General features: G+C 35.7%; 1 protein-coding gene across 1 annotated transcript in view; it reads right to left on the reverse strand.

The window, feature by feature from the left end:
- The window catches only part of IGFBP2 (insulin like growth factor binding protein 2), a 61,405-nt gene extending 36,827 nt beyond the window's left edge, over positions 1–24,578 (reverse strand). The window contains exon 1 of the mRNA XM_026707876.2: positions 23,888–24,578. Within this exon, the coding sequence (XP_026563661.1) occupies positions 23,888–24,287 (400 nt within the window). The 5' untranslated portion in view covers positions 24,288–24,578. The remainder of the gene's footprint in view (positions 1–23,887) is intronic.
- Positions 24,579–24,824: the final 246 nt, after the last annotated feature.

A 24,824-nucleotide genomic window follows, 5' to 3' on the forward strand; every position in this document is an offset into this window, starting at 1 on the left:
GATGGATGCTGTAAAGGAGAATATATACTATATGCTGAAACTGTAAAACCCAAAACTTACCATAAGGCATTCATTTATAAGAAGACCAAAAGTTTAGCATATATGTATTTTGTCTAAAACTGCCTTTGGGCTTTTTTTACTCTCCATGAACTACTAAAGTAGTTCTATCAGAAGTTAAAAATAATTTCATTAGAGGCATATCTGCACACTGAATCATGTTTCTCAGCTTCAGATTCACAGTGGATATTGTTTGCCTTTTTTCTATTTCAAGGTAAGATGTAGCCTGAAGGCAAGGTGAAGCTACTTGCCCTTGCTGTAAATTAACCACATGATCTAAAACTTCGCCAGTTGTATCTTCATTCTACATAGGCAGTCATGCAGCACTGACTAAACCCTTAAATCCTGTTCTAACATGTATTGTGAGAAAAATGAAAAGATGAATTGGTTAAGAACTGATGGGAGAGTAGTTTTTTAAAACATACATGCAGCTATGGTCACAAGTATTTAGAGAAAGTTTCCCCTGGATGTAACAGGTAAAATAAATGTCTTTACTTAATTAATGTCTTAATTTAGCAATTGTTTGAGAAGAGTAAGATAGTGGGAAATATGTGGGAAATTTTAATTTATTACCATATTAACAAGTACAGAAAACAGTAGGTTGGATAAAGATTTTGTCATGTCTAAAATTAACCCATCAAAATCTGATGGACTTAAATCTATTCATGAATCTATTCAAAGTATGGCTGAATCTGGCCCACTAACAAGAAGCAGTTATGCATTAAAAAAAGATTGTTTTCCTATAAATCCATTAGGGTATCATTCAATTGGACAGGGTAGGATCATACCATTCAATTGGACAGATTCACAATCAGATAGGGTGAGGGATTCACAAATAATATACACATATTATAAAATGTTTAAAAACATTTTTAACTCTGCCTTTAACTTAAACCCCAGGAAATGTGCATTAGACTCGTGCATTATATAAAGTTGGAGTACTGCTGAAAGTGGTCCTCCTAAATCACACAATTAAATCAGAAATAACATTTGCTTATAAACAGCCTTGTGATGTAACTGCTGCAGTGGAAAATGCTGTCTTAGGGTACTTAATCAACCCAAATCATGGGTGTGTCTGTCCATTCCATTCCATTCTATTCCATCCACTCATATCATCATCTTCTACCTATCTATCTGTCTACTTGCCTGCCTGCCTGCCTGCCCGCCCGCCTGCCCGCCCGCCTATCTATCTATCTATCTATCTATCTATCTATCTATCTATCTATCTATCTATCTATCTATCTATCTATCTATCTATCTATCTATCTCATTGTTTATACCACCTGTCTCATCTAAATGACTCTGGGAGATTTACAATAAAAAATGTTCTTTCATATTCTGTTCTATCTAATTGTTCAATTCTATTCTTTATTCATCTTGGTCAGATTAAATTTGGAAAACTAGAGCAGGTTCAGAAGTGGGCTACCACAAAGTTGAAGGATCCAGAAACCATTAGAGAATCTGTGAATATTTAGCTTACAGAAGAAACAACCAAAGAGAGATATGATAGTAATCTACAACTCTTGGAAGGGTTGCCAAAATGAAGAGGGGTTAGATTTAATTTATATTGTCTCAGAAGGCAGTGTCAAAATGAATGGGTTGAACTTGTAAGAAAGCAAGCTCAAATTAGACATAAGGACCGTCCTCATTTTAAGAACAGGTTGCTACAGTAAGTGGTGAGTTCTCCTTTGTTAGAAGTCTTCAGTCAAAGACCAGATGGACCTCTGTCAAAGATGCTGTATTGGGTCTTGCAACAAACAAGGAGGTAGACGACATGACTTCTGAGATCACTTCCAAATAACACTGTATGAACTTAACTGTTTATACACCAATACTCAGAATATAAGTAAAAATGATTCTCTGCTTCTAGTACAGAACAACAAATATAATTTAATATGTATAACACATAGCTGGAAGTCCCCCATGACTGGAATAGAGAACTGGAGTATTTATTCAAAAGTAGAAGAAGAATTGAAGTGTTGAGGTATCTGTCAAAAATCTCCATTCTTGCATCAACCATCTGTAGTTTACTCCTCTTTTAAGTAGCTCTTTAGTCAAGAATAAATAATCTCTTCTCATCTCTCGTACTCTTCTTGGTATCTGTTTCAGCACCACAATTTCTTTATTTTTATATTTTAGGGTTTTCTCTCTCGTCACCTGGAGTATCTGTGTCTTAATAATCTTCTTAGTAAATCTGATGTGCACTTCTCTTGGTAGTCTATTCCTCATTGCATATCTTGTGTGGACACGAAACACTTCATCATCCCATCCATCATCTTTTCTTTAGTTATTTCCAGTGCTTCTGCCAATATTTCTGCCATTATTTCAGATATGTTTTCACCTTTCCCTTCTTCTATATTTTGAAACCTTCAGTAAAATTCTGATTTGTCTATTTCCCATCCTAATGACTCACTCCTGCCCTTCTTGATATCGTTCAAACAAATATCAATATCTCCAATTTTCTTATCTCTTTGTATATCTTCTTCAATTTTTTGAATCTGTCTTCATATTTCATCATCTGTTGAATTTTTTCCACTTTCTCATCTGTCTTTTCAATTTTTTGCTCAATTTTCTGAATTTCTTGCATGATCATCTGTAATGTCACTTCCTTCTCTTTCTCTTTCTGTTTTTCCTGTTGTAATATTGTCTGTATAGAGCATTGTCCTCCAGATGGTGAGCGACTTGGTATCGAAGAAGCTAGGGCTGTTGTCTTTCTACTCATCTTGTAATGCTTAACTGTAAAGAAAGAGAGAGGGGAAAAAAAAGAGGAAAAAGGAAAAACAAAACAAAAATGAAGGCAAACAGTTGCCACTCCAAAGGAAAAAAGAAAAAAGAAACTCTTCAGGCACTTGTATACCTTAATCCAATTATTTGCAATGGTAGATGTAAAAAAATCAAAAAGAAAAAAGGAAAAAAGAAAAATATTCTATATGTTCCTCTTAATAAACAAAAATAAAACCAAAATAAAAGGTTTACATTCGAGTTCCTGGTTTAAAAAGTTAAAATCGAATTAAAGAGAAAAAGAGAGCCCCACTAGTGGGGGTCGGGGGGAGAGAAAGGGAGGCAAAAGGTAAAAAAAAGCAATTCTAATATAAAACAAGCCTTTGCTGTCAAATATCCAAGGCTCTTTGATAAATCAGCTCAGAGTTTTTCAAGGTCACTTCAATCTTCTTTCTTTCAACTTCAACTCCAGACTCCAGCTATCTGTTCAGAAATGAGCACCTGAATAAACAAACTGCCATGCTCATCTCTATCTTTTCCAATACACAGCTCAGAGTCCTTGATTGTAACACAAACTAGTGAAAGAAGAAAGAAACAATGTATCCAAGCCTCTGGGTGGCAGTGCTACTTACTTTCCTTCACTTTCACTTCCTCCTCCTCAATCTACAACCAGGAACTAAAAGAAAAAAAAATTAAAACCTCCCCCCCCGTTTTTTTTTAAAGGGAGAAAAATAAATCTTAAATCAAGCAGAAGTGTCTTAATCAAAAAAGAATTTTCAAAAGGATTGTTAAAAAAGGAGAAAGAAATACAAACAGAAATAAAAAGATTAAAAAGTACCAGTCCAGCTTAAAGTAAAACAGCTTTGCCAAGTTCAAAATTCCAATAAAAAGGAAAAAAAACCACAAAATTTTCACTTTGACAATTAATGACGCTGCTTAAACTCTTTCCTCTTCACTTTTAGTCCACTTTCATTTTTTCAGGGTGTTCTCTCCAAGAAATAATAAGTAAAAGTTCATCTCACCAAACTGACACACTTTCTTCCAATCTTTTCCATTCCGGAGCTGTCCCAGCTTCAGCAGCTTGGAAGGCTGCCTCTCTGCTGCTGGCAAAAAGGGCTTTCCCTGGATCAACCAGGGACTTTGCGATGTCTCTAGGATCAACAGGACGTGCCCTTGTCAATCACCATCTCTACGGGACGGTTTAAGTCCATGGGGACTGACCAGCAGCTGAAATATCGACGGTGATCTTGGAGAATCAAGACCGCCCATCCAACCACCACAATGCCAGCTCTGCCCTCTTCCTTTTGTTCACTTGGCAGGAACAAAGACACAGAATTGACATAGTTGGAAAAGCTGAGCTATTCTACTTAGAATACTTTAGAGAAAAGGAGGAAGAAGAAAGAAAGGAAGAGTTGAATTCCTAATTGAATTCCAAGAGGAGTGTATAGCAGTAATTGGAAAAGAAAAAGAAGGTGCAGTAGGTGGTGAACCCAGAGAACAACGAGAATTGAGATCTACTAGAGCAATAAAACCCTCTTATAAAGCTTAACATGGATGACAGAAAATTGATTACGGTTAACATAAATTGACTTAATTTGGCTATTAAAAGAAGGAAAGTATTTCACAAATTAGATAAATTAAAATTTGATATAATCTGCTTATAAGAGGTACATATTAAAAAGCAACATGAATATATACTAAAACAAGGAAAATTAGGGAAATTATTTACATCGCTGGCACAATCGAAAAAAAGAGGTGTGGCATTATATATTAAAGAAACAATTTTGGCAGAATTAATTTATACAGATGATGATGGAAGGATTTTGATGGTGGAGATAACAGTGTTAAAACACTTTTAATTGCAATTTATGCCGCGAATGATAAACAAGAAGAATTCTATAGGAAGTTACATACAAAAATAATTGATTTGGACTATGTTAATATCTGTATGTTGGGTGATTTTAATGGAATAATTAATGACTGGTTGGACTAATAAAAAACAGAAAACAACAAAGAAAGTTAGAAAGATACTGTCAAAATCCTTCCTTCGAATAACAGAAGAATTTACTTTAAAAGATTCATGGAGAGAGAGAAATGCGGAAAGTAAGCAATATACTATCTATTCAAATAGACACACATCTTGGTCTAGAATAGATATGATATGGATGTCAGCAGAATTATTGACTAATGTACGACAGATTGAAATAGAAACAAACACAGATCATAATCCAGTATCAGTTATCTGGAAAGGATACAAGAAGAGATCTAGATGGACTCTAAATAATATGATTTTGAGAGAAAAATATTTTAAACAGAAATAGAGAAAGAACTTGTTTTCTTCTTCAAAGAAAATAGAAAAGAGGATACATCTTTACAATCTCTGGGACATGCTGAAGGCCTACACAAGTGGCTGGATAATGGATTATACTAGGAGAAGAAACAGAAAACAGAAAAAGACATTTAAGACATTAGAGGATGACTATAAAACACTGGAAAAAGACTTACAGAAGACCCCACAAAAAAGACATTAAAAATAAAATGGATATAATTAAACATAAAATGGGACTAATGGAAAAAGGGGAATTAGCACAAAAAATTAAAAGTGTCAAACAGAATTACTTTGAAGATGCAAATAAACCAGGCAGATGGCTAGTTTATAAACTGATAAAGGAAAGAGAAGCAAGAAGAATTAGCCAATTGATAAATAAAGAAGGACAGGTTTGTTATGGAAATGAGAAGAAAAAAATTATACAAGATTACTATGGAAAACTATACTTTCAAGAGAATATTCAAGAAGAAAATATCAAGCAATATCTTCAGAAAGCAAACTTACCTCAGATACCCAAATATATTGAAACAATGTAAGAAAGAAGTATAACAATGATGGAACTAACAGAAGCCTTAAAAAAACAAAATGCTGGGAAAGCTCCAGGTCCAGATGGGTTGCCAGTGGAATTCTATAAGACTTTTCAGGAAATATTGAATTTTCATCTTCTAGAAGTCATGAATTGTTGAAGTTAGGTTGAAGAAAAGAATACCAAAACCATGGTGAGAAGCATACATTACACTTATACCGAAGGAAGGTACAGACCTGCAGCAAGTTAAAAAGTATAGACCTATATCTTTATTGAACTCAGACTATTGAACTCAGACTAAAATCTTTGCTTCAATTTTGGCAGAAAGACTAAAAATATACTTAAATAATTTTATTCATACTGATCAAAATGGATTTCTGCCAAAGAGACAAATCAAAGACAATGTGAGAATCATTTTAGATACTCTGGAATATTATGAAGCACACCCTGAGAAACAAATGGCCTTGATGTTTCTAGATGCTCAAAAAGCCTTTGACAATGTGAGTTGGCAATTTATTTTACTGAACTGATACAAATGGGCTTTGGTAAGAAATTTATCCAAGCCATTGAAACAATATATCATGAACAAATTGCAAAAGTGATGGTGAATGGAGAATTAACAGAATCCATAGATATAAGAAAAGGGACAAGGCAAGGCTGTCCATTGTCACCTCTGCTGTTTGTGTTAACGTTGGAAGTGTTGAACAGGAATATCAGTGAAGAAAAAGAAATAAAAGGAATGAAAATTAAAAAAGAGTATATATTGCAAACTTTTGCAGATGACCTGGTATTTATGGAAACAGCACCCAAATTAATAGAAAAAATAGTAGAATAGAAAGAATAGTGGAAAAGTAGCAGGTTTGAGAATAAATAAAGACAAAACAAAGGTATTAACAAAGAATATGTTAACAAGATGAAAGAAAGAGTTGGAAGAAACTTTAAAAATACAGGTCATTAAACAAGGTTAAATACTTAGGGATTTATATTACACCAAGATGCAGTACCCTGAAGGAAGATAACTATGTTAAACTCAAACAGCAGATTGCAACAGACTTGATGAAATGGGAAAAATTGCAACTATCATTGATTGGGAGAATATCCACAATTAAGATGACTATATTGCCTAGTGTTTTATATTTATTCCAGACAATTCCTATTTGATTAGGGAAAGAGTTTTTTGAAGATTTAAATAGAATTGTGTTGAAATATATTTGGCAGGGTAAAAAAGCAAGAATAAAATTAAAGCTGTTACAAGATGAGAGGAGGGTTTGCCTTGCTCAATTGGGAACTGTATTACCAGGCGACAAGTTTGATGTGGGTAAAGGAATGGATAACACTAAGGAACAGTAGATTACTGACTTTAGAAAGCCATGACTTGCTGTTGGGATGGCATGCCTTTCTCTGGTATAAGGGAACTAAAACACAGGGGTATTTTAGAAGACATTATATTCGTGAGGCATTGTTTTTGAGCTGGGAGAGGATAAAAAGACAATATTATTTAAAAATTCCAACATGGATATCAACTATTGAAGCTTTTTCTTATCCAATAATATATAAAAAGGAACAAACAGTTAGATATGGGGAGTTATTGAATGAAAAGGGTGAACTTGGGCGGAGCTGGCATCACGATGATACGACATGCGATCTTGGAGGTCTGAGATTGCTGCTGATATCTTTGCTCCTGGATGATCCTATCGGATCTAAACCATCCTGAAGAGATGGTGAAAGTGAAGAGCACATCCTGTCGATCCCAGGGATACTGCAAAGTCCCTGGTAGATCCAGGAGAAGCTCTTCTTGCCAGTGGCAAAGAGGCAGCCATTAAAGCTGTCGAAGTTGGGACAGCTCCAAAATGGAAGACAACAGAAAGAGAGAGTGTGCCGGTTTGGTGAGAACTTTTTCTTTATTCTAAGTTCTGAAAGGACACCCTAAGGAAAAGAAAGAATCTGTAAAAGTTTTGACAGAAGTGATTAAGCGGCGATTTTAAACAGGAATGTCAAAGTAAGGTTTTTTTCTCATTGCTGGATTTTCTATACATGATCTTATATTTCGAAACTGGACTGGTTTTTCCTTTTCCATCTATTTTTTTTCCTCCTTTTTGATTTTGTAACCATTTTAGGCTATAGACCCCCTTTTAGTTATTTCTTTTTAAAAAATATCTTTTTTTTATTAATTCTTATTGCATTTTGCTTGGAAAAGGAGGGGGAAAGTGAAAGCAAAGAAACTTTGTAACACTGCCAACTAGAGGCTTGGAAATATTCTATTTCTCTTGTGACCAGACAAAGCTGAGAAAGAAAGAACTGAGACTCTCTTTCAAGGACATTGCTATTTGATAAGATAGAGGGAAGAGCATGCGAGAGTATTATTGCAGGTGCTCTTCTGGGTTTCTATCAACAGCTGGAGTCTGCTGTTGAAGTTTATAGGAAAAGAAAAGGTGATAAGTTTCTGGAGAAGAGTGTTATAACAAGAGCCTTGGATAACTAAACAAAGTGCAGTGTGTTTTCTGGATTTTTCCTAAGCTGTGCTACCCCTCCTCAACAGTTTACTTTTTGAAATAGCTATTTGGACTTTTAGTTCTTTGGAACTTGTCTTTGATTTTTTTTTTATGCTTGTCTTTGGAAGTTAATTTTTTACGTTGTTTTTTATTTTAAAAGAAAAGTTTTAGTATTAATGATTCCCTTCCTTTTCTTTTTAAGGGAGTAGCCTTTTTTCTTTTTCTCTTTTTGCCTTCCGGTACTTTTGTTTTTCCATCTACCTCCAATACTGGTTTTTTCTTTCTTTTTATCTTCCTGTTTTTTTTTATCTTATGCAGCCTTTTATATTTGAGACCTCTTAATTGGATTAAGGTGTTGAAGAAGCTGAAGAATTTTTCCTTTTTTAAAGCTTTTTATTCTTTACTTTTCCATCTTTTTAAGGATTTTACAACTTTTTCTCCTCTGTGTATGTTTATGGTTTTTTCCTTCATTTTTGAATTTTCATTGTTATCTAACTAATCGATTGGATTAAGGTATACAAGAACCCGAAGAAATTCTTGTTTCTTTTTTTATTATTATTACTATTTGGCTTCTTTTTCCCTACTATTTTTATTTGGAATCGCAATTGGTTAATTTACAATTGGATTAAGGTCTAGAAGAACCTGAAGATTTTGAATTGTTTGAAATGAGTAGGAAACTAACAGCTACTGGTTCTTCAACTTCTACTTCCTCTTCTCCACCATCTGGAGGACAACCTTCAATACAGAAAATGTTAAGGCAAGAGAAAGAACAAGAAAAAGAAAAAGTGACCCTGCAGATGATTATGCAAGGCAAGAAAAAAGGAGTGGTTTTATATATTAAAGAGACCATTTCAGCGAAATTGATTTATACCGATGATGACGGAAGAATACTAATGGTGGAAATAATGGACAATAATACGAAAACACTCCTGATTGCAATCTATGCACTGAATGACAAACAAGAAGAATTCTACAAAAAATTACATATCAAAATAATTGAACTGGACTATGCTAATATAGTTATGATGGGAGATTTTAATGGAATTGTAGACAACAAACTGGACTAACAGCACAGAAAACAATAAAGCAAAACAGAAAGACTCTCCCTAAATCTTTTTTTAATATGATAGATGAAATAAACTTAAAAGATACATGGAGAGAAAGAAATGCTAAAACTAAACAATACACCTTCTACTCAAATAAACACTTATCATGGTCCAGAATAGATATGATATGAATGTCAACAGAATTGTTAACTAATATTCAGGAAAGTTATTTGAAAATTCCAGTCTGGCTATTGACTATTGAAGCGTTTTCTTACCCTATAATATACAAAAAGGAACAAACAGTTAGATATGGTGAAATATTGAATGAAAAGGGTGAACTTAAATCTATACAAAAACTAGAGGAACAAGGTATAAAGATGAATTGGTTTTCATATGCGCAAATCCATTCAAGGTATGATAAAGATTCTAAAACAGAAGGTTTCTATGATAAACTGACTGATTTAGGTAAGATTTTGACAGGTACTGATGAAAAGGTGATTAAAAAATTGTATGGATATTTATTAGAAATTAAATTAGAAGAACAAGTTAAAGAAACTATGATTGCTTGGGGGAAGAATTTTGGATATGGGATTGATCTAGAGAAATGGCAAAAATTGTGGTCTCAAAATTATAAAATGACAATGTCAACAGCATATAAAGAAAATTTGTATAAGATGTTTTACAGGTGGCATTTCCCCCCAACAAGAATAGCAAGAATGTTCAAGAACAAATCTGAAAAATGTTGGAAATGTCATCAGACACCTGGCTCATATTACCATATGTGGTGGACTTGTGCGGATGCTAAAAAATACTGGACTAAAATCCACACATGGTTGGAAAAAATGACAAAAAAGCATATAGACTTGAAACCAGAGATATTTTTATTGGGAATTTTACCTGAAATATATAGTAAAGATTTGAAATACCTGATTGTAAATGTATTAACAGCGGCTAGGATTGTATTTGCTAAAAACTGGAAAAATGAGAAAATACCATCACAGGAGGAAATTATTAAGAAAATATGCTGAATGTGCTGAAATGAGCAGATTGACATTTGAAATTAGAGAACAGGATGATAAACAATTTTATAAAGTTTGGGATCTATTTTATCAATCGTTAGACAATAAAGTATAGTAACGAAATATGTAGATTTTTAGAAAATACTAAATATATAAAGATGTATTCTTTTCTTATTATATCTACAAAATGATTTTAGGATAGATTTGGGATGATAATATGAATTGTCACAAAACAAATGAAGTAAAATATAATTATTTCCTAAAGCATGAATGAATAAAAGTACAGTCAAATGATTGATTAATAATGATACCAATGTATTTAATATTGGATTGAAAATACGAGATCATATACAATGTAATTGTAATTGAAGACTATGAAATGGAAGCACAAAACAATTTGTAAACCAACCAGCACACTGTATGTACATATATGGAAGATGGCCTGATGTTTTTATGTTTTGTTTGTTTATGTTTGTTTTAAAAACCAATAAAAATTTATATAAAAAAGAAAAGGGTGAACTTAAATCTATGCAAACGTTGGAAGAACAAGATGTAAAAATGAATTGGTTTTCTTATTTGTAAATACAATCTAGGTTTGATAAAGACTCCAAGGTGTAAGGTATTTATGATAAGTTGACTGACTTAGGCACAATTTTGATGGGTACTAATGAAAAGATAATTTAAAAACTTTATGGACATCTATTAGAATTTAAATTGGAGGAGGAGCAGCTTAAAGAAACGATGATTGCTTGGGGGGAAATTTTTGGATATGAGATTGCTTTGGAAAAATGGCAAAAATTGCGGTCTCAAAATTATAAAATGACAATGTCAACTGCATATAAAGAAAATTTGTATAAGATGTTTTACAGGTGGCACCCAGCCCCAATGAGACTTGTGAGAATGTTTAAGAATAAATTGGATAAATGCTGGAAATGTCATCAGATACCTGGTTCATATTACTATATGTGGTGGACATGTTCAGATGCAAAGAAATATTGGACTAAAATCCACACATGGTTGGAAAAAATGATAAAACAACATATAGACTTTAAACCAGAGATCTTTTTATTGGGAGTCATACCGGACATATACAGTAAAGAACTGAAATATTTGATTGTAAATGTTTTAGCAGCGGCTAGAATTGTATTTGCGAAGAACTGGAAAAATGACGAAATACCTATGCAGGAGGAAATTATCAAAAAATTATGGACTGTGCTGAAATGAATAAACTGACATTTGAAATTAGAGAACAAGAAGACAAACAATTTTATATGATATGGGATTTGTTTTATCAATGGTTGGATAAAAAGGCATGGTAATATAATAGACTAGATAATTTTGTGATAGAAATCTAATAGATTGATATAAAACATAATATAGATATATATAACCACTGGTTGAAAGTATAACATAACTTTTAAGATAAAACTTGGAACATCTCGTATAAAATGATGGAATAAATAGTTTAGTCATGGATGATTCATATTTGATAAATATATAAACATATGTTAGTTGGACAATGTGAAGACTGATATAAATTGTGAGTAAATAACTACAAAAGTATAACACAAAAGATACGTAACCAACTGACACACTGTATGTATATAAAATGGAAGAGGATTTTATGTTTTTGTATGTGTATGTTTGTGTTTTAAAATAAAAAACTTCATTTAAAAAAAAATAAAGAAAAAAATATCAATTCTTGCTCTGAAATTCAAAGGAAAGAATTTGATAGCACTATATTCTAGGCTACATTATGTGGAAGAACACATAAACATAATTCTGTTCCTCTTATCATCATTTTCCCAAATAGAGGAAAGACATAAATGATGCCTTTCAAAAGCAAACTATAAATCTTTCAAAGAAGCACGTAAGGATAGGACATTGTGATTATTCTGACACATGTTGGGAGTACTATTCTGCCAAGTATGGTCCTTCCAGGAAATTCCTGACTTGTCTTGTAATTTATCTCTTTCACAGAGTGGAGGAAGGCATAAAAGGATCACCTATCCTTGACCTATGTTGTTCCTAGCATCAAACAGAAAGAAAATGAAGATCTAACAAACTGCATATTAGTATTAATGGCTGGAAAGATTCTATACCTTTGTATGTGTCTTGAAAATAATACAAAAATTACCAACATTAACATGGATTTGTGTACCAGTCTAATGTTAAGCCTTTTTTTAAATGGACAACTTTAATAGATTGCGAGAATACCAAAGACATTATGCACTTCTTGACTGCAGCAAAGCATTTAACAAAGTACCCCATTACATATTGTTTAGTAAATTATTTAAGCATGGGTTGATAACATAACAAATAGATAAACATATGGTTTGAAGATCTTATCCAGTGAATGTTTATCGATGGAACTGAACTGAACTAATATTAAATGGAATCCCACAAGAATCTGACCTCGGTTCTCTACTCTTCAATATTTTATTAATAACTTTGATGAAATAAAGAGATGATATAAAATCATAGAATAGCTAAAACTCTAGAAGACAGAAATACATTTTAAAATGATATTGGCAGGTTACAGAATTGAGTGGAAAGTAAACAGAATAAAAATGCCAACTACAAAATTCTTTACAAAGGAAAGAGCAATCAAATATATAGAAATAGTAAGCATAATAGAGAAATGAACGTGTTGGGGATAGTATTTGAATTCATAAGATCTTGGAAAATAATTGAAAGAAAACTGAATATATGTCCATCACATCAATAAAGTAACTGTAAACAAAACAAATGAAATTCTAGACTGCACCCACAGAAGTATAACTTCTAAATTATGGAAAGTAATCATTCCATTTTATTCAGCTTTGGTTAAACTCCAAGTGCAATACAGCATCCAGTTTTGGGCACCATGCTTTAAGAAGTATTCAGAGAAACAGGTCCAAAGATTGCTAACAAAATTGATCAAGGAACTTTAAGAATCTGGATATGTTTAGCCTGGATATGTTTAGAGAAAGAAAAGAAAATGGAAGGGATGATAGAATATGGATCACTCTTCAAATACCTGTATGGAAAGTCATACAGAAAAAATGTTAAGACCTATTCTCTTTCATTCCATAGTGCAGAATATGGAATAATGGCATAAACTTATAAAAAGGCAAATTCCAGTTGAATGTTAGGGGGAAAAAACTTTCTAATAATTAAAAGGAAATACAATAGTGCCTCTCCTCACCTAGAGGGGTATTCCTCTCATTTGGATACAACCAGAGACTGAACAGCTATCTGTCTATGATATTTTATTTTGAATGCTTGCGCTGAATAGGAGATACTTGATGATATAAGAGTCCTTCTTATCTCTATGGCTCTAAGAACAAGGCCGATTAACATGCATTATGAGTTAGAGGCAGACTGAAAGCTAAGTTTTGGTCAATGAAAATTTAATAACTGTCTCCCCAAGGTGGCAATTCACATTCACAAACACATTAGCAAAGTAGAACAACTCTGGATTAAATCTGTATATAGAAACAAATATTGTAGATGCAAACTTGGAAATCAATATACAAATGCAACATACATAACTACAAAGTTATGGAAAAGGGAAGTTTTGGACTAGGGGTGGTTGCACAGATTTCTTTCCAAATGCTAGCTGTTGACAAACAACTTCAGGATTCCTGCTCTACAGTGCTTAAAATGAATGCATACCTGTCTATGATAATTAAAACAAGATCATGAAGTTCTCCACCTTCATTGTCTTGGAAATGGAAACACCTATCCTCCTATGCATTCCAGAATTCCTCTTCTCAATCAAATCTGAAATACTGCATAGCCATATAAAACATGTCCTTCATTAACAACAGACATATACAAGTTGGGCATTTTTGGTTCCTAATCATCTTGAATGAAGAAATCATCTAAACAATCAGACCTATAAGGGAATGCACACTGCATATCAGAAAAAAATATTTTAATTAAATGTGCACAGGAACATGTGATTTGTTTCTTATGGTAATCTCTAACATGAAGTAAACATAATTACATAAGTAGTTTATTACATATTTAATGCTTCTGTATTTGGTTCTATTTAGTACTATTGCTTTAATATTATTATTATTACTATTTATCTATATCCTAGTGAAAACCAAATAAAGAATAAGTTACAATTTGCTGTTCTATGGTTCAGATTTAGGAGGAAAAAGAAGGGTTTATCAGGAAGTATATAAATGGTTTACTTTTCCATGCACTATGTTATGGTATTAGATTTCAAAATGACTATGGGTGATTACGGAATGTAAATCTAACAAGAGCTGCCTATAATTATTAAGGTACATATATAGAGATTGACAACGTGCAGGTAAAAGAAAACAACAGGGGAAAAAACCCAAAATATAACATAGCAGTATTTCAGAAAGACAGCATGCAATTGAAGACTTGTCTGTAGAGATATACACTTCACATAATGTCATAGGACTATCCTCAAAAAACCTATTAGCAACATAGAAACAGAATTTCACCATTTTAAAATCTGTTAGATTTTAATCCATCCATCCAATTTTTTAAACAGTAAATCTATTTATTATGTTTGTATGTCTCTGTGTCTGTGCACTTGCATATTTCAAACATTGTCACATGAAGTGGGAGCAAGCATCTCAAAACTTTCACCAACAGCAAGAATTCAAAGATGATTAGTGAAGGCAAAAAGAGTAAAACTGGGAAAATGTTAGATTTCTGTAACGTGCTCAACGGGGATTGCTCTTGAAGAGTATCCAGAAGCTTCAGCTGATGCAAAATGCAGTTATGTGTGCCCCTAGAATGGCACACATTATGTCTGCCCTACAACATGCATTGATTGTCATTGTGCTTTTGGATCCAATTGAAGGTGCTGGTTTGACCTTTAAAGCTCTTCATGGCATGGGGTCAAGTTAACTTGAGCAACCACCTCTGCCCAAATATATTTGCTTATTGCACCAGATCTGGCAGAGAAGGCATGCTGCAGATTCCATCTAATCAGGAATTGCAATTGGTGGGTCCCAAGAAATGGGTCTTCTGAGCTGAGGTACCTACATTATAGAATCTTTTCCAGGGGTGGGATTCTACCAGTTCGCACCTATTCACTAGAACCAGTTGTTAACATTCTAAGCAGTTGGCAGAACCGGTTGTTAGAAGAAATTACTGGTCTAATCCTGTAAGGAAGGCAGGAAGGAAACATTCTGGTGTTGCTTACAGAAACTGCCTCTCCGTTAACCCTTATTACATTCTCGGCAGGACTAGACTTCCTGTCTCAGGAACGTCTCTGGAGTTTTGTTTCCCCTCCTTTGCTGGTACTTTGCTTGTGTGGAGTGACCATTCAAAGTTACAATGGCACTGAAAAAAGTGACATGACCATTTTTCACACTTACAACTGTTGCAGCATCCCCACAGTCATGAGAGGCCAGGCGAGGAGATGCGTGCCTCGATATGAGTGATATTGAGTTGGCCACGCCCAGCCAATAACATGACCAACAAGCCACGTCCACCCAGACACATGACCAACAAGCCACACCCACCAACTAAGCCACGCCCACAGAACCAGTTGTTAAAAAATTTGAATCTCATCCCTGATCTTTTCCGCTTGGGGGGCGAGGTTAACCCCATTTCTTTCAACATTCCACCAGTCCCTTGAAACCTGCTTATTTCCCAGGGGACTGCAATGGCTCCCTTATTAGGCTCCCATCATCCTCTTTGCTCATGTGCTTTTCAATAGTGTTTTTTTAGTTTTAATGATCACTGTTTTTATATATTTATTTTTCTTTTTAATTCACTGCTGTACACTAAGAGCCATGCTCTTAGGATATGGACAGCCATATAAATATGATAAGGGAAGACTTAAGAGTTGTCTAGGATGCATGATTTTTATAAGGACAATTTGAGGGTGCTGAAATTGTCTTTTTAAACATTCCTTTACTGTTACGATGACTTGCCTTTTTGTTTCTAAGTGGCCCTGTGCCAGACTTGGAATAGAAAGGCACCAGATGGAGAGGAAGAGTGGAAAGCCAACTAAATAGAGCAAGGTATGAGCACATTCTTTGAGGAGGAGGGGGGATGTGGGTGGCCGCCATGTGCTTCATAGAATGTGAAACTTCCTTGAGCTCTGGAGGCAGGCTAAACTGTGCAGGGAAAAACGACTCAGATAGGTTGAGTTCTAATATTCACATAGTCTAGGAATCATCTAAGTCTAAGGAATCATCTAATAAGGGGATGCGGTGGCTCAGTGGCCAAGACACTGAGCTTGTCAATCAGAAAGGTTGGCATTCGGTGGTTCAAATCCCTAGCACTGCATAACGGAGTGAGCTCCTGTTACTTGTCCCAGCTTCTGCCAACATAACAGTTTGGAAGCACGTAAAAATGCAAGTAGAAAAATAGGGACCACTTTGGTTGGAAGGTAACAGCATTCTAAGCGTCTGACCATGGAGATGTCTTTGGACTGTGCTGGCTCTTTGGCTTTGTAACGGAGATGAGCACCATCCCCTAGAGCTGGAAACGACTAGCACGTATGTGCAAGGGGAATCTTTACCTTTACACACACACACACACACACAAACACACACACACATATATTCAGTTCAGAAATTGATTGAAAGTTAGTTCAGCTAATGTTACACTATAGAAATTAAAATAATTAGCTGGATCATTTAGTTTTAGGGATCTTCTTTGACTCAACTGCAGATTTTAGAATAGTATCAAGTTTATTTGCCTCAAGAGATTTCTTCAACATACACTATGGATCAAGCTGCAGTGCCATAGCCAGTTATTTTTAAACAGTTATTTTTATAAATAACTATTTTAAATAAGTTATTTTTGTTTTTAAATCCAGGCACTATTATATTTTAAATGAAATGTTACCTGGGAGAAAGCAGTTCCAATATATCTCCATCTAACTATAGTCATGGCAGACAAATCAGCAAAAGATGATAAAAGATGCTGATTCAAAAATGCACATCAGTTTAGAAGTGCATTAGTGCAAGAATGAATGTCTATGTCATAGTGGGACTCCTGCAAATATGCTGCATACAATTGACCAATTATATATTGGAACTGCTGTGGGAACCATTTATATTCAGATTATCAATGGTCTGCATGTTTGTGGTTAGAGCAGTCTTTTTGCTCCATCTAATTCAATAGGAATTCACTGAGTGCACTCACAAAATACACTTAGTGCTGCCCTTTCCATGTAATTTATATGCTAAACAAAAAGAAGCCCCTCGAAAACTATACTTTCACAATGCTATATAACTGGAGTGTATTCCATAGCTAAGCATATTTTGTAAATTCATTCAATCAATTCACTAATCCAAGTAATAAAAAAGAAAACTTTTCTCCAAACACAATATTAGAGACTCAACGTTCAATTCTTTTTAAAGGCCACTGAATTTTGCAATGCTTCTAGATACTTTCTAGTGAGAACATCCAATACCAAACTGAATAACTGTGTTCTTGGAGTACCATAAAACTCAAATAGATGGGCAGACTAAACAGTATTTTGATGTGCATGGAACTAGGTAGGAGAATTGGTATAAGAGAAATAAAGAGTACTGTAGTTGAGACTCACTGAGTGCAGTTCTATCTATTAAACAGCCCTCAGGGACATAAAATTACAAATAAAGAATTGGAAGTATGTTTGGATTAAAAATAAAAAGATGTAAAAATTCCACCTATTATTTAAAGAGACAGAAGTTTTAAAAACTTGACCTAAAATATCTGGGCTTTATATGATGATGATCAGATAAGAAGATACTGTATTGGTTTCTGTAAAATGTTAAATCCAAAATTTATTTATTCGTAATTTATTCATAAAATGTATTGGGTGCTCATCTTACCACAGGGTATCTCTGGGCAGAAAAAATATTGACTCTACACAAGCTATTCTCACATCCATTTTAAATATAATCCCATTTTAATTTCAATATGAAATTGCAATTTAACTCATACTCAAAGCTTTATTCAGGGAGTTTCCATCTTGCTTCAAAAATCATTCAGCTTTAAAAGAGACAAATAATCTCTTACCATGTCCGAGTCCAAACACGCTTTGTAACATGAATCTGATGGAACAGGGCACTGCAATTACTGGAGTCTACATCAGCAGAAGTTGTAAAATCCTGAGTTGAAAGCTAATGTAGCATCAGGCCAAAGGCTAAATTCCAGAGAAGGTCACAACTTTTCTACCACTTCATTCCAGAAGAGTTTGAAGATTGCAAAGAAAATGTCTTCCACCTTGATTTCCCAGGAGAATGAAGAGCAAACTTCTGCAATCTTTTCTTTCCTTAGCATTCTATAACTTTTTCCTTTCAAAATGAACTATAGATTCAGACTTCTGGCCCTGATAGTATTCCTACTCAGAACATAAACTTATTCTTGTCTGGACCAAAGAGACAGAGTGAGCAGGTGATCACTTTAGCCACTCTTTCTAAGCTGTACAACACGTCACGTTAGAAGTACAATTCTGTTTTAAGTATTTAAATGCTTTTCAAACATATATCACCGATTAAAAAAAGAGAAATGTGCAACTCATAACTTCTAAATAAAATTACATATCTGATGTGAATTAATAATTCAGTAGTTCAACATTATTATTTTGTTTCTTAAAAGGACTAGCCATTCTACCCCTCCTCTCTTTGGTCAAATGGTTACATTTAGTAGGACTGAGACAATGAAATCTAGCTAACCCAGGAGGGGGAAGTAAAATGGGCTGTGTGATAAGACCAGTTTCTATTACAGATGAGCCAATAATCCACTTGGAAAAATCTTAAATGACCAATGATAGTCAGATTATTAGGCAAAGTTTTTAAAAAATGTGTCAAAAATCAAATCACAAAAACCCAAACTTCTATAGAATCACTACACTATGGATAATAAAGCCAATGTCCCAGGACACTTTGCAAACATCGGATTTGTTGTAGCATGCAGTCATGTATGTTCCTTCTGTCAGATATCCAAAGCACACCAAGTTGACAGTGAACTGAAATACAGTAGGCACTATGTCAGGTTACCAACATAAGACCAAGAGAATAAAAATGGGGAAAACAAAGTTAAAAATACCAGGGTAGTATGCAGAAGAAACTTTTCTGTGAGAAGAGTTTTAGGTTACCCATACATCATTCTTTTTCAAATGTGAAGCAATTCCACCAAATATTTATGAGAATGCCAATGGTCAAAGGTATCTCAGCAGTCCAATGCATGCTTAAGAGTTTCCAAGCTCAGTGAAATTTAGTGTCCATGTACACAATTGTAGCAGTTTCTTTACTACAAACTTTACAAGAGTTACTTGTATACTTTTATCAGAACATGAAGACATATCTTAGAAATAGGAACAATGGGAATATTTTCATATCAATAGGAAGAAAGCTGCAATTCTTTGTGAAATGGAGTCAATTTAAATTTTATCTTATTAAAGAAAAATTGGAATAAAATTCACGAAGTCACCTCACAGAGGATTTGGAAGAATACACTGAGACCAGCTGGTGATGTTTGACTATAGACATGGGTAGAGGCAGTAAATAGAATGTCATCTTTGTTGACTTAATAGATGTGAAGCAAGAACTCTAATTAAATACCAATTAGGTACTGTTGAAGTTAGTCTAGTTTTAATTAAGTGCCTTTATGAAGCAAGATGAATTATTTAGAATTTTATAAAACTTAACCTCAAGGGTCATACTTGTACTTGAACCCTTATTTTGATTCCCACAAGTATTCTACAGTTCAGGAGAATACTCACAGCCTATATTACGATCAGAAATGACATCTATTCTTGCCACAGATTGTTTGCATTTCTTCCTACATGAAGCCTGACTGGACTGCAAGGGCTTTAGTGGAAGATTAAACAACCCCAAAGCCCATAGTAGGATATTCATTCTTATTCCTTTGACTCCTGCAATCTTCCTGACTCTCATCAGGGACAAAGTTTGCTTTCCACCCCTTATTTTAGAAATTGCATTGCAGTCCTCAATTAAGAAAAGGCTCGCTCCTCCTGACTTTCTCTATACAGTACAAATAATCAAGAATCCATGAAATAAGCAGGTACCGCCTGTGACATTTGTACTAAATGTAAACTAAATGAATTACTGGAAGAAAAAGTAAAGGGTCTAGAGGCAACTCTAGCCACTCTGAAACTCAACCTAAAAATGAGAAACTCCAATCTAAGCAAGAAGGCTATATATGTACTCTTCAATATCTTCATAAACTATTTGGATGAGGGAATAGAATTTGCAGACAACACTAAACTGGCAGAAATAGCTAACAGTCTAGAAGATAGGCTCAAGATCCAGATGGATCTCAAGAGACTTGATCACCTGGCCTTATCTAACAAAATGAAATTCACTGTAGACAAAAGTAAGGTTTTACACTTAGGTAAGAAAAACCAAACATACAGGTACAGATTAGGTGAAACCTGGCTCAATAGCAGTAACTGTGACGGGGACCTTGAAGTCCTTAAATATGAACCAGTAGAGTGTGGCAGCAGCCATAAAATCCTAGGTTGCATTAACAGAGGGATAGAATCAAGATCACATGAAGTTTTATTACTGCTTTATCAAACAGCAGTAAGACCACACTTAGAATGCTGCATCCAGTTTTGGTCACCTCATTATATTAAAAATAAATAAATGCTGAGACTCTGAAAAGACCACAGAGCAGAGCAACAAAGGTGATTAGGAGCTTGGAGGTTGAAACATATGAAGAATGGTTGCAGGAATTCGGTTTGTCGAGTGAAAAGAAGGACTGGGGGGGACATGCTAATATTGGTGTTCCAATATTGGAGAGGAGGGTCAATCTATTTTCCAAAGCACCAGAAGGCAAGATGAGAAACAATGGATAGAAACTAATCAAGCAGAGAAGCAACAAAGAACTAAGGATACATTTTCTAACAGTGAAAACAATTAACCAGTGGAACAGTTTGCCTTCAGAGGTTGTGGGTGCTCCATCACTAGAGGCTTTTAAGAAGAGGCTGGACAGCCACTTGTCTGAAATGGTATAGGGTCTCCTGCTTAAGCAGGGAATTGGACTAGAAAACCTCCAATGTCCCTTCTAACTCTGTTATTTTGTTATTCTGAATATACCTAAAGCTTTAAATCAGCACTTGGATTTTGGCAGATGAGGGTGGCAAGACCAAAGTATGTTCAATTCAGATTATATTAATTTTGATTTGATTTCTCCCCAGTTTGAAAGAAGGAGCTCAAAGCTCTGTGTCTTATACTAAAACTCAAACTCAGCAAAAGCAGTTTCTTTTCCTTCTTCCGCTCTGTTTATAATGGGAAAACTCTCATCACCGTCCCACTAAATTTAGAAGGAATTCTTTTTAACTAAGCATGGAGACATAGGAACATACCGTATGTCATATAGATGTATAGAGTACATTTATAAAGCTAATTCAGAAGAATTTGAGAATAGAATAAAAATTTTGTGAAAGAAATGCTGTATATACTACGAGAGATGGATGGTTTTAGGACAGTTTCTTCTAATCCTAACCAGAGTAGCATGAGAGTTATAGACTAACATTCTTCTTTCTTTACCTCAGGCAGAGTAAGTCTTAATTTCACTATAATTAACATTGAGCTGAAAGGCTTTAAGCTAAGACAGTCAAGATAAGCTTTTAAATGGTAAATTGCAGTACCCTCTGGTCACAATGGATTTTGGAGATCACAAACTATTAAATATGTACACTACGTTCTAAGACAGATCACAAGGCAATTGAATTTGACATGGATATATCTATTTACAGTGTGTCTTCCATAATCTATTAAAAAAATTCCTTCAGTATCACTGGAGATATAAGCTAGCAAACCATGACTGCTTATGCCTCTTCAGCACATCTACATAATGCTGATACATATATTGTTTTTGGTGTCAATATATATTGATACCAAAAACACTATAAAATAATTATCAAATTATTCTTAAGAAACTTAAAATAAAATTTGAAATTCAGAATTATGGGATCAGAGATCAGGGTTTCAATATTACCAGAAGGGTTGTTTTCCCTTTTAATGCTCTTATCATTAAAAGACTTACAAGGGAAAAGAATCCTTCAAATAGTATTGGAAACCAGTTCAGAATTCTGATCCCTGAAATTCAAACTTTACATTTCTTGAGAATAGTTCTTTAAAAGATGCAGCATCTCAAAAAATGTTTTGTAGCATTTCTACAATTCATTGCAACATTTTACGAAGGACCTCTCTGAAGCAGAATCTTATGTTTTCCAGCCATGCATGACATAGCTGAGAGGTCTATTTCACTCTACATCTACACATACAAGCTGTGTCCACAAAGTGGACCCCACATCAGAAAAAACTCCAAAGATCCACCAAAAATCTATTATGTTTTAAGCAAGTGAAGGTGCAGTATTAGTAACTGCAGAGGGCTACAAATAAAATAACTATATGCACCTGTTTCTCTGCACCCTCAGATTAGAACCCCCAATTTCCATTCTATCATCAATCCAACTTCCTAATAGCATGTGCCTTACTTTTTACTTGCGGCCTCCCAGGAAAACATGTCTCTTCATCAAATCCGTATTATTTTTGTTTAGTTCTTGCCACTCAATTATTTCCATTTGTACGCTTAACACCACATCTAAATTCTCAGTTAATTTACTCCTGGCCTTTTTAAAAATCAAATTCTCTCTGAATGCTGGTATCAATTATAATCCTCATTAGTTTCCTGTGCCTTGTTCCTTAGAATCTCCTCTTTTTCAATTCTTTCACGCTCTTCTATTGTTTTAGACTGGTTTTCTGTATTGCTTTCTATTCTGTACTCTCAGTCAGTTACCCCACGTTCACATTATTGATCCCATCACCATTCTTTGCTCCCAGACTTCTATCTACAGGCTCCAGAGGTCTCTTCTACACACACTCTTAAATTCCTCACATGGTGCTTCTCAGTTAAGCCAGCTTGCTTCTTGAGCCATTTGCAATGTCTGGTACTTGAAGAATTATCATGTTATGCATATTCCCACACAAACTCTGTATACTTCTCAAGCTCCCACCAAACCACTCTATTCTCAATTTTTGCTCAACTCTCCAGCAACTTAAATCCATACAAACTCGAATATACTTCTCAAGGTCCCGCTAAACCAATCTATCTTCAATATTTGCCTAACACCCAAAATGTATTCGCCCATAATATAGAGAATAGACAGAACAATGCAAAATTCAACACCTCATCAGGGTTCTCCAGATAGGCACCCAAAGAATACTTTATATACTTCACCTGACCCTGTAAATATTAAGAAAAATGCTTTATTACGTTGCAACCCCCCAAAATATGTTGCAACCTTGAGTGAGCTCTGGAATTGCAGTATTAAATATCGGCAGGCAGTCACCTTGCTTTTCCTAACATCAAGCTCAAATTTGGGAGATTCTCCCATATAATCAGTCCCAGAATTTAACTACCTCCAGAGAAGATGCTGAGGCTCAATTTCACCTTAAAATTCTCAACCACTATCTTAAGAAGGCTACAGTGAGGTTATTCAGTCCTAACACTTGATTAAATATATTATTATTGTTTAGTCCGGGTCTAGAGTCGTTTTGGGGAACAGTTGAAGAGTTTGGAAACCCTTCATCCTTCCCGGTTTGGGGGAAGCACTCTGCACCTATTCAGAAAGCCACTCCCGGGGCTGAAACGGGACCTGAAGGGTCGGTCATTCTTAGCCAAATGTCCCTTGTTCGCTTCCCGGATGGCTGTCTTAGCCCACCCCGCGGAGACCCTCCACTCACCCGCCCCGGGGTGCTCGACGGTGGTGGCGCTGTACTCAGCGGCGTCGCTCCACCGGGAGCAGGTGCCCTGTCCCTGCACCAGCGCCTGAAGGGGCAACTCAGAGTCGGGACTCGGGTAGCAGCGGAACCCGGAGACGCAACGTGGCGTGTACACCCCGCAGGGCTCCCCCTCGAAGCGGGCACAAACTCGACAGCAGCCACAGCCGGGCTCCCGCACTAGCTCCGGGCAGGCGGAGGTCTCGGGTCCGTCGGAAGGGCAGGAGGCGATGCGGTCGGCGGTGCAGGGCGGGCAACGGAACAGCACCTCGGGCAGCGCCAGTCCGGTTGGCGGCAAAGACGCCCACCAGCCCAGCCCGAGCCACAAGGAGGAGGCGACGACCAGCTGCGGCAGCTGCACCATCCTGGCGGCGGCAACCACTTGACTGAATCACCGGCTGGGCAGGTGCTGCCGAGCGAGAGTCTGGAGGGTGCCTGGCACCGCTGGGTCCTAGAGCCAGGCGGACGAGCGACGCTCCACCCTCAGCTGGCGCGGCGTGCAGAGGGAGACCCTCCCTCGCGCCCTGCCCCCGCCGCCCGCGGACGGAGGGCGGGGAGGTGGGGGGAAAGAGGTGTCTCGCTTTGCCGCCCAGCCCAAAGTTCAGAGGCAGCTTCCCTCCCCACCATCCATTCCACAAGCGGGGCAACAATTTGTGCAGCAGATCCCGGCTTTTCCCCTGAGAGGACTCTTCAAGATCGTAGGTTCGCGTGATTTTGCCACTTCAGGGTTATGGCGAGAAGAAAAAGTTCGACCAAAGAAACCGGAGGAGAATTGGAACAACCGGTCCTGTATATCCGTCTGTTGGCCTTTCAGGCTGGGACTGACCCGATCCCAAATATTAGCCCATCTCCTGTTACTCTGAAGTTTTCATTTCATTTACTGTGCTCGATTTTCCACAAA

The sequence above is a fragment of the Pseudonaja textilis genome, chromosome 1, assembly GCF_049901715.1.
Source record: "Pseudonaja textilis isolate UNSWEBS1 chromosome 1, rPseTex1.2, whole genome shotgun sequence".
In the NCBI taxonomy this organism is placed as follows: Eukaryota; Metazoa; Chordata; class Lepidosauria; order Squamata; family Elapidae; genus Pseudonaja; species Pseudonaja textilis.